This window comes from Equus przewalskii, chromosome X (assembly GCF_037783145.1).
Source record: "Equus przewalskii isolate Varuska chromosome X, EquPr2, whole genome shotgun sequence".
Lineage (NCBI taxonomy): Eukaryota > Metazoa > Chordata > Mammalia > Perissodactyla > Equidae > Equus > Equus przewalskii.
The window spans coordinates 67,167,811-67,179,975 of record NC_091863.1 but is presented as its reverse complement, the minus strand read 5'-3'; the positions used below and the strand labels follow the sequence as shown (position 1 = coordinate 67,179,975).

At 35.9% G+C, this 12,165-nt stretch overlaps 1 protein-coding gene across 7 annotated transcripts in view; it reads right to left on the bottom strand.

Moving 5' to 3' along the window:
* The window catches only part of DACH2 (dachshund family transcription factor 2), a 466,299-nt gene that overhangs the window by 225,845 nt on the left and 228,289 nt on the right, over positions 1 to 12,165 (bottom strand). For all 7 annotated transcript variants that reach the window (XM_070604000.1, XM_070603995.1, XM_070603994.1 and 4 more), the window contains one exon: positions 9,842 to 9,954. In XM_070604000.1, the coding sequence (XP_070460101.1) occupies positions 9,842 to 9,954 (113 nt within the window). The remainder of the gene's footprint in view (positions 1 to 9,841; positions 9,955 to 12,165) is intronic.

The window sequence follows — 12,165 nt, the reverse complement described above, 5'->3', positions numbered from 1 at the left end:
CAAGTAATCCCACTCCCATGTTTATTCGAGAAGTGAAAACATATATCCACGTGAAAATGTGTAAATGAAAGCTTAAAGCAGTGTCACTCATAATAGCCAAAAACTTAGAAACAAATGTTTACAAGAGAGAAATGTTTAAATAAATTGTGGTGCATCCATACCATGGAATACTACTCAGCAATAAAAATGAAAGAACTATTAATGCACACAAAAATTTGGAATCTCAAAATAATTATGCTAAGTAAAAGAAGTCAGACAAAAAATAATGCATACTCTATGATTCCCTTCATATAAAACTTTGGAAAAAACAAACTGTAGTGACAGAGAGCACATCAGTGGTTGCCTGGGAGGCAGACAGGGAAGGAGGGATGTGGCACTGGGAGGAAATAGATATGCTCGCTATCTTGATTGTGTTGATGGTTTTGTGGGTATGCACATAAGTCAAAACATCAAATTGTACACTTAAATATATGCAGTTTGTTCTATTCTAGTTATGCCACAAAAATTTTTTTTTACAGAATGTATTTGTAGCAAGGGCCTTTCTGTCTTTTTCAAATAATGATACATAGGCCGCAATCCACATATGCATATGATGACCCTCTACCCACCGATTACCCTCATGAGGCACACAATGACACTTCACTCAACAACAAACCACATATACAACAGTGGTCCCATAAGAGTATAATGAAGCTGAAAAATTCCTGTTGCCTAGTGACATTGTAGCCACTGTAACATCATAGCACAAGACATTACTCACCTATTTGTGGTGATGCTGGAGTAAACAAACCTTCAGGCCCTTCAGGCTGTATTCTAAAAGAGGGCATTGTTATCACAGGAGATGACAGCTCCATGTGTGCTACTGCCCCTGGAGACCTTCTAGTGAGACAAGATGTGGAGGTGGAAGACGGTGATATTGATGATCCTGACCCTGTGTAGGCCTAAGCTAATGTGTGTGTTTGTGTCTTCATTTTTTTTCCTGAGGAAGATTAGCCCTGACCTAACATCTGTGCCAACCTTCCTCCACTTTGTATGTGGGTTGCTGCCACAGCATGACTGATGAGTAGTGTAGGTCCATGCCCGGGATCCAAACCAGCTAACCCAGGCCACTGAAGTGGAGCATGACAAACTTAACCACTATGCCATGGGGCCAGCCCCATTACTTTTTAACAAAGAAGTTTAAAAACTAAAAAAAATAATTAAATAAAAATTGTAAAAATAGAAAAAAACCTTATAGAACAAGGATACAAAGACAGAAAGAAAATATTTTTGTACTGCTGTACAATGTGTTCATGTTTTAAGCTGTGTTATTACAAAAGAGTCAAAAAGTTAAAAAAATTTAAAAGTTTATAAAGTAAAAAAGTTACAGTAAGCTAAAGTTAATTTATTATTGAAGAAAGAAAATTTTTTATAAATTTGGTGTAGCCTAAGTGTACAGTGTTTATAGTCTACAGTAGTATACAATAATGTCCTAGGCCTTCACATTCACTCCCCACTCACTCACTGACTCACCCAGAGCAACTTCCAGTCCTGTAAGCTCCATTCGTGGTAAGTGCCCTATACAGGTGTACTGTTTTTTATCTTTTATAACATATTTTTATTGTACCACTCCTATGTTTAGATCTATAGTTAGTAGGTATACTATGTTCAGATACACAAGTACTTACCATTGTGTTACAATTGCCTACAGTACTCAGTACAGTAACATACTGTATAGATTTGTAACCTAGGAGCAATAGGCTATGCCATATAGCCTAGGTATGTAGTAAGCTAAACCATCTAGGTTTGTGTAAGTACACTCTATGATAGTCACACAAGGACGAAATTGCCTAATGAAGCATTTCTCAGAACGTATCCCTGTCATTAAGAGACACATGACTGTATTACCAATTGCTCTTTTTTTCCCCCATGTTGGTCCTATATGAGAAACTCACCCTTCTTTCTTACCCTGATTTCAATTTAATATTCACTGCTATCCTGTATGGCCCATTTTACTTATTTTTATTACAGTGATTTAAGTAACTTCATGTACCTTCATGTAGGGTGCAAGGAGAAAAGGGTCTTTTATATGATTAAAAAGACAGTTCTCCATTGATCCTTGGATTACACAAGTTAACACTACTGAAAAAGAAAACATCACTACTTTTGAGGATTCAGAGAAAAGAGAACACTGAGTCAGATTTTAACTGGCCCTTTTTATGTTGTCATTTAAAGTCAGAATTCTAAATTTTATTTCTAGTGATCATGTAAGAAGTATGTCATATGATTTGCTAATCCGGATCTATTTTACAAAAGATTTTTTAAAAACTCTCACCTGGCGCTTTCAGGTGCACATTAAAAGGATTAAATGAGAACACTCAGAGAGTAAAAGCATATATTAATAGCATTTTTAAGCTCTGTATTTGGGCACTGTATACACTGACTCAATAGTGTGTAGTAATGTACAATAAAAATTTTGCCATTTTGAGAACACTCAGGATTTTGCCTACATTGAATATAAACAAAATAAGTTCAAAACATGATCCAGAGTTTATACATTGCAAAAAGGGGAGCAAAGAAGTCACACAAAACATTTTCACCAACACACCAACACCACAGTAACCAACCCCTACCCCCAACTTTTGGTTGATAATAAAAGCAGGATATCCGATGGTTTATAGATTTTTTTAAAGATGGGAACTAGGCATTAAGGCTACTTTGGTTATTCATATCTGGTCACAATAAGAAGGTGATGCCTATAGATGCTAAATCTTATTACCTTTAACCTCTTTAATAGAAAATGATAGGAAACACTTTTCTCTGTAGGGTTCCTTGGATGATTGATACTCAATATATTTTTTAATAACTATACCGAATATTTTTTGATTAACCTAACTACATTCTTTAATATAATGGCTTATTTCAGTACAACCAGCCACTGCCTCCAATAAAATAAAGTAGTGACAAGGCAGCTTATCCTCTGTCAGGCATATTGTACAATGGAAAGTTTTATTGTGCTATTTAAATGTACTCTTTCTCCTCTGGGAAAAAGCAAGCCAGCATAAAGAGCAAACACTGGAGGAGTGACACATGTGGTAAGTGAGGAGTTGCATATTTCATTTCATGTAAGTTGTGTATGATGGGGAAAATGGAGTTGGGGGATGGGCCCTGGAGATGCAAATGTGTCTTTCTATAAGTCACTAGATTTGGCTTGTGACTATGTGATTTTTATGAGATCTCTCATTTGGGGATGGTTTGAGGATTGACCAGATGGAAAGCAGGGCACAGTGGGGTAGATCATTTATCACAATGACAGTGCCTAGTCACCAGTGATCCTCTCAACACAGGGGGAAACTACAACTGTAAATGTGGAGCAGCATTGCAGTCGGACCAGCGGAGTTTGGCAACATTGCTATTTCTCATTAACTGAATCATATTAATTCATTAGCCATATATATCAAAGTAATTCACTCAAGAATTGTCACAAGAAACAATTTATAACTGTTATGTTCTCTACAGGAAAAGTAGGTTGCAATCATTCAGAAGATTGTTTTTATACTTTTTGGAAAGAAAAATTCCAGCCACATCTAATTATACTAGCTGCCCTACACCGTAAACTACTATAAGAATGATCAAAAAAGAAAAAGAAATGATCAAAGTTTTATTTTGTTGAAGTTATATAATCACCAATGGTTAATTACACGGATTATTCCAAGAATTTCCTACTTCCAAAATACCAGATATCTTATCTCTCATATTTAACTTAAGCAGTTCTGATGTGACCCTGGAGATGAATAGCTTACATTTTCAATAAGTTTTTGCATGAAAGATATAGTTCAATGTATTTGTAAAAGTATGATATTAATGGTCAAGAGATATGGGATTTGAAATTCTGGCTCCACTCCTTACTCTCTCTGAGATTGGGGGCAAGTCATTTAACAGCCTGAAAACTCATTTTCTTCATCTGCTAATCAGAAATAGGAATGCTAGGTTTACAGCATTGCTGAGAGTATCAAATTAAAAAAACATTTGAAAATCGTTCTTTTTCAAGTTTAGCTACATGCATACACATAGACACGCATTAAAGATGTTGGAGTGCGTTGTAAAGCACTATATAGATTATCATCATCATTATGCTCATCAGTATCATCATCATCATCATCATCATTGTCCTGTAAGGTTTGCTTAAATCCCAAGTTTTCCCTTCCACCTACATTGGAAATAAGCAATGACTTCTGCTCTATGACCCACCCATGCAGGACAAAAATTATTTGCAAGAGTCTGAAAAAGTTGGATGGAGACATTTTTAAGTTAAAATAATTATAATACACATAGAAAGAAAGCACTGAGAGACATTAACACAGAAATTGGGGTTTGGGAAACCCAGATTCAGCCAATATAAAAAATGGAGTTCTTGTTGTTAAACTCATGTAGTTAAACTTTTTATTTAGTAGAGAAATTGTAATTGCATGTTAGTCTAAACTGCGCTCTATGTTAAGAAATACTAATTTAACCTCTGGCTCTTAGTAGGCCAATGGTTCTTCCCGAGCACACAAGAAATAACTTAAGGAAAATGAACGAACGTAAAAGTAGTTACCACTTGTGTGACATGAAGCATGCTTTACAATATTGCTCACTGAAAAATCCCCAAATAGTCATAGAAACAGAAGTGTTTTAAATCAACCATCAAAGAGTTGGTTTGTTTTTTTCTAGATTGATCTCTCATTTTTTACACTCACAAAAGAATGGCTTAGGATCTTTCTGTCCTCTTTGTGACCACTTCTTAGCATCCAAGCTAACTAAGTGAGAATATGAAATGCATCGTGAAAAGGAAGGGACACTGATTCCAATGATGTGATCAGGCTAATTGGCATTATATCGTATCATGAAGTTGACATCACACTGCCAAGACTTGGCAGGATTCTACTTATGGCTCTGCCAATGCTGAGTTGAGTGTTGTAGCTACTATTACTGTATTGGATCTTCACAGGCTCAAGTTACTCAGGGACTTGGATGGCAGCTGAAATTCCTAAAGCTATTTTGCCACAATGTAGCTAGAAGGAAAAACAGCTGAACAATCTGCTACCTTCTAAGGAATGAACACTACAGGAATTTCGTCTGAAGCACTTCATTACTTCCTTGTAAGCTGTCAGTTTAAATCTCAGGCCAAATTCCACATCTGTCTATTTGAAATGCTTCATAAGCTGAGGAAAGGGGAGCAGTCATCTTTGGGGAAATTCAAAGGCACACACAACTAATCCATCCTTTCAGTATGATCCAGGGATATTAGCACTTCCGCAGAGCGGCAGAGCAAAATGGGCATAATGTTCCCTTCTCTTTCTCCCCCTATAGCGCAAAAGATGTTACAGAAACTACTAGAAAATAGGATTATTGTGTATTGTGCTATCAGGGAATTAAGATAGGAATTGTACAATAGGAACAGAGACAGAAACATGAGATGACAATATCAGAAGTTCAATATATGAAGGCAAACTTCACCATTTTATAACAACTGGGGAAAGGGCTGGATGGAATTTGGGAAAACTGACTCACAAAATGAATTTTATTTTAATGTATTATAATGTTTTCTCATATTGTTTGGTGCAGAAAGGATGTTCAATAAATATGTGTTCAATGAAAAGAATGAATGCATATATATATCTTTATGTGTAGATAGAGGTGGATATAGATACATAGATGCTGTATCTGCCTATAGTTACATAGATATAATATCTAAATGAATATCAGACAATATTGTCAAAAATAGATCCTATGTGTCCTATCTTAGCAAATAAAGACTTATCATCAGTAATTAGTATACTGATTATTTGTATAGAAGCAGATCTTGCTAAAGAATTTTAGGTACCTAAGTACGTTTAAGCCTTCCAAGTATTTTTTTTTGCTTTTGAGGAAGGTTAGCCCTGAGCTAACCTCCGTGCCCATCTTCCTCTACTTTATATGTGGGATGCCTGCCACAGCATGGTTTGACAAGCAGTGTAGGTCCGCACCCGGGATCCAAACCAGCAAAGCCCGGGCCGCTGAAGTGGAACATGTGAACTGAACTGCTGTGCCGCAGGACTGGTGCCCTTCCAAGTATTTTAACGACCCTACACCCATGCATATTCACACACACACATATATACATTTATTGTTTATAATTTTAATAACGTACTTTTAAATAAGGTACTTTTATTAATAATAGAGACTTTAGCATAGCCACTGTCTGAATTATCTCAAATTCTGAACTAGTTGAGTTTGAATGAATCACGTTCCATTATGTAGGGGAAATATAACCAAGAGGAAAAACATCTTTGACATGAGAAAAGATACAAATCAAAAAAGGAAGTAAAATCACATAAAAACAGAAAATAAAAGAAATTACCTTTACGCTAAGCAGATAAAACAGCATAGCATAAACCTGATATTATTCTGCATTTTAAAAGATTTACATGTCAAGTTATATGAATAAATTGAGAACTCTTCTTAAATCTAAGGATGATGCTGTAACCATTTCTAAACCTCTTCACTAGCCTTTTTTGCTTACAACTGCTGGAGGGAAAACAACAATTTAAAAGCAAAAATAATATACAAAAACATCACAATATCTGAAAAGAGACACTATGATCATTCTGTTACCTTTAGACCCCATTTTCAAATTACAAATGGAAAGAAAAAATATAAACAAATGTAGAACATGTTCCATTACTTAGGCAAACTTAGCAGGGTTCAAAGGGGTTTCTCCACACATATGGCTTTGAAAGAGAAGGTTGCACCAGAATCTTTTCAATAATTAATTTGTCAGTTGTGTATAAAATTATACAAAGCTGTATAACATTACCTTTTTCTTTCCCAAAAAATTATTTTGCTACATAAGGACCCAAAACTGGAAAGTATTGGAAAACAATTCAATAATCATTTGGAAAACAAAAGATAATTCTCAACCCATAACAGACCATATTAAAAATATCAACTGAATTCTACAAAAGTATTTTTAAATAAAATTAATAAAGTTAAGTTTATAATGCATAGTAAGTATAACATCAAATATAAAACTTGCTGATAGCTAAATTGAGAATTGATTCCATCTCTATTATCTTTGCTAATGGAGGAGTGGTGTGTCTGATCCCAAATAATGCATAATCACAGAATTATTTCTGCTTGGCTTTACAGGGTATTTTTTGCCTTACATTTAAATATAGGTGAGTAGAATATTCTTGGGCATGTAAAATAAATTCATGTAAACTAGGGAGAGGAAGTACTATAGAGCTGTAGAGATTCCGCCTCCTTCCCTTGTTTAAAATGTTTTCTACTATCTGTCTTTTAGACAGAAGTGCCCGTGTCTTTCCCCACTCAACCCCTTATCTATCCCTATTATCTCATTCTAGGCAAAAGCAAAGGGTGAATTGAGAAGTTCTGTTTCAGTGGCTCCCACTGTGGTAAATAAAAGTTGTAGAAGGGAAGGCCAAGGCTCTAATCCAAGGAAGGAGGCTGCACTATCTTGTAGGAGGTGGAACATACATGCCAAGTAAATTAGGAGGAGATGAAAGCCTCAGACCAGATGTTCACTGGTACTAAAGACATCATGATGATGATGAAAGAATATGGGTTCTGGAGTTTAAAAGATCTGGATTTGAAACCCAGTTCTACCACTCAATTGCTTTGTGACCTTAAGCAATTAATTTAAACTCACTGAGCCATATATTGTTTACTTGAAAAATGAAGACAATATTCATAAAGCTATTATGAAGATTAAATGAAGTGCATATAAAATATTTAGCACTTGTGCCTGGTACCTAATATAAACTTAATATATATTACAGGTTTTCCTCAATAGATAAGCTACTAAAGTTTACTCAAGAGTACATCAGCTTAAAGGCAACTTAAAATCCTTTTTTTTTCTTTCATCTATGCATTCCTTCAAAATCAAGACACAGATCTGGTTATTTATATGGTACTATTTCTAGGCTCTGTCAATGTATTTTAGAAATCAAGAAATAGATTATCATTTATTGAGCACCAAGATATATTTCAGTTACTGTTATCCCTTCTATATTTATTCATATACACAGGGTTACTTCCTTCTTGTATCAGAATTTGTTTATAAATACTTGAAGTCTAAAAAATCATTATCTAACCCCCAAAGCCTGAGTTTCTTCCTAAATTTTCTATCTTCGCTAATGACACCATCATCCACCTTGTCACACAAGCTAGACATCAATCACCCTAGATGTCATCCTCTCACCTTCAATTTTGATCAATTATCAAGTTTGATTAATTCTGATTACTGAACCACTCTGAACCTCTGCTCCACTCTATTGAATTTTCCTTAGTTCAGGTCCTCAGTGTTTCTCCCTTGAACCGTAGCAACTGACCCGTCTTCCTTTCACTGCCTTCATTGCTATTTATCCTCCACAGCAATTGTTTTTAGAACATTTTCTCAGTTCCTTAGCAGTGGTTCCTTTTACCTACAACAGCTTTTTTAAAATTGTAAACAAAATTCTCTGTGAACTAGAACACGTAAAATTCTAACTCAGATGAAAGTGGGGAACCTGAAAGTACTTCCCCAACTCCATGTCAGCCAGTAAGGAAAGTCTTTGAAAGACACTCTGGAAACCACTGGTCAACAGGGAAAATCGTAAACTGCTAAACATGATAAATAAAAAGCTAGCTTCACAAGCTGGCTTTTCCCACTCTCTCTCCTCTAACCGTATTGGCTGTGAGTATCCCACCACAAATCTCTGCTCCAGTCTCTTTAACTTAATTGCTATTTTCCCTAGTACGCTAGGCTCTTTCTCATCAGTGTATATCTGTCTGTACTCATCTCTCTGCCTGGAATGTTTTACTCCCAATTCTCCAACTGTCCAACACTCAGCCTACAAGTCATAGCTCCAAAGTCTCATCTCTCTGGGCATTACCCAACTTACTTAATTGACTTAGTTGCTCCCATTCCTGTGATCTTATAGCACCTTGTATGTGCTTGTATTATAGTCTCTATCAGACTTTAATGCAATTATTAAATCACATGTCCTTCTCCCTAAGTCTACTGTGACAAGGGCTGCTACTCATATAATTTTGCATTACCTGGTACCTGATCCCCAAAACACAGTAAGTGCTTTACAAATTTTTTTAGCATTGGAGTTATAAAGATATCATTGTCATTAAATTCATTTTCTGCCACGTAATAGCTTTAGTGATTTTTAAAGTTTCAATTAGAGAAATATTAAGCTTATTTCTAAGTGTTTTGTGCACCTTTAGGTTCTGTTTTAGAGAGTCAGAAAAGCTCAAAGTTAATTTCCGAGATTGGTATTTTTAGGGGAGCACTGTTTATCACAACGTTCAATGAAAAAACTGAATCATTATTTAAGACAACGACCACCTGCACTTGCTTCTTTTCTAATAAAAGTCTTCTCTACCAGAAATGCATTTCTTTCTGCTTTTTAACCTATAGTAATAACCCAAACAAGAGACACAGATGCCCAGAACCTTTGAAAACAAAAAGAATATTACTGAGACATATAAATAAGCAGACATGCTGCATCCCATAGGAGGCTTTGAGAAAATGCTAGTTTGGCCCCCATCCCTGCCCCAAGACGCAAAAACATACATGCATACATACAGTAAAGACTTGAAAGAGATTTTCTGTAAGGAAATAACAATTAATTCTTTTTAAAAGTCATGTCCATTTGATTTGAGTCACTGGAGTAACAAAACTGTTTTCATGAATACTCAAAAAATTCAATAATGTAACCTCTAGTAGAGCTTGAAAAGCTCTGAAGGACAAGGCAGTTAGATCAATATTAGTTTATTTCAAATGCTGGGCAGTATGAAGAGACAAGGCTGGTCATTGGATGGATTTTATTACCTGTCGGAGTGATAAGTCCTGGTGATAAGAGGCCTGGGACTGAATGGGGCAGAAGGCGAGCATTGTCCTGCAACACTCCCAAAGAACGCTTAGGGGGCCTGCCAGGCCTTGAACTGTTGAAAAACAGACAAACGAAGATCAGGTTACAAATATACTCTTTTTGGAAATACCATCATTTGCTACATTTACCTCCCAGTCTTGTTTAATTGCCAAGAGTGATAGAATTTTACATTAAAGACTATTTTCATTGATTATTAAAAGACTAATACTTTCCTTTACACTAAATTTCCCAACATAGTCATGGCAAATATTAAAACCATAAAAGATCAATTTCTAGTTTAGATTCCCTTTACCAGTCAGCACTTTGCAATACAGCTTACCTGTTGTGAGAAACCCAAAGTTACCCCCTGCCCTTAAAGCTATCCTTGATCCCTGGTAATAACACATGCTACTCAGATTTGAGATAGTGACTCACCAGAATTAAGACTGTATAGAATGTGGAGTGATTAAGTCTCTGCTCAGCATGCCAGAGGTGAGGGGTAAAGAGCTGAGAGATGCAGAATAAGAACTGATGTTCATTAGCATTTCCACAGCTGCTGGGAGCCCATGAGGAACAAAGGACCCCCACCCTCAGCAGGTTTTCTCCTACCTATTTTTTAAACCAGGCTATATAACCAGCAGTGCACTCTTTTGGAGTGGCTGTACGTACAAAACCCTCCACCTTTGCAATCTAGGCTGTCTTTTCTCACAGGTTGATTGGTGTTTCTAACTGATGAATTGAGACTAAACTTACAACACTAAGCTAACCTATTCCATTTAAACATTCTTCACCCCAGTGTGAACAGTTCAGGAATTGCAGTTGCAAATGTTAATCCATAAAATAATGAAATAGAAAGTCAGTATCTGGCCTCCAACTTGTACCCTAATACAGTCAGTACACTGAATACATCATTTGGAAGCTGTCACCGCAATGAAGAGACTTATAAGTCATCGAACATTAGGATCAAGTCATTCTCAAGGCACCCAATATATTTCAAATATTACTTTCTAATGTTGCCTAAGATATTGCTGTTGCTTTTTAGTAGAAATGCAGTTTACAAAGCTGAATAATAGGATTTTGACAAAATACTGCAAAATACTATATTAAATAACCCAAGCCACAAAAATATATGAGGTTCAGATAGAGAACATTTCCAGAATGACTTCTGGTTCACAAAGAAATTTAAGTTAAACCTCACTCTATCAACTTCACAGTAGCAAAGTGCTCCATCAATGTAAGACAAACTCTGCTTTTAAATGAAGACAACTTCTAGCAACCTTACACAGAGGTACCATTACCCAGTTCATTTTTCATACTCTGCACTGGTGTTATTTTCCTTCATTGTATATCAATATTATATATCAATCTAGCATGAAAGATTCTGTTTTTCTCATCTAATGTTTCAATTTTGTACACTAACTCTCCTCTACCTCTTTCTACGGATTCTGGGCCATAATTTATTTTATTTAATTCAGTGTTGTTACTCTGCTTGCCCTTGCCCTGTCTTATGGCTTCCTAACTCTCTTAAGGAATAGTGATAAGACAAATGTTATTTACTTCAAATGCCCTAAAGGATCCCAAAGCCACTGAACAATGTTCATCAGGGTATACCCAGTCATTAGAAGGCATGTCATTTTGTTGAATAATCTACACCAATCTGCACTTTCTAAGTGCCTTCTTTATGTCTTTCCATTTGTCAGAACTCAAGCCTGCTAACTTTATTCAAGCCCACCTGATCACTCTTCGTACCTTTTCTGTGTAAACATTTCAGTGCTGTCTTCATGCTCATCATCACTTTCAGACAGGTTGCCTCCAGAAGTGAGCAACCTGATACTCCCTCTACTTCCATATAGCTGTTGATAGTATACTTTGAAAGCTATAAGGTTTAATAAGTTCTCTTCCAAATTTCTTGGTCAATCTCACAATTTGAAGTAGCTCTTTTCCAATAAGCTGACTCAGACTTGGGATGCATTAGAGGCCTCCTGGTCTGCTCTACCTCAAATTCCAAGATTTGAAAAAATTGGTCAAATTGCCCACCATCAGATCTACATTGGAGAATTCATGGCTTATGCTACAAATGGCTTGGTTAGTATCTACTACCTATGCTATAAACCAGGGAGATCATATTCCCCATCCTAACATTCTTTTCAGTTTATAATTTTATGATGTTCATAAAATTAATTGTGAGTCTCCCCAACTAGAATGTATGTTCCATGAAGGCAGCACATATGTCTGATTTTGTCACTCTATCCTGAGCAATTCTTATAGTATCTAGTACACAGTA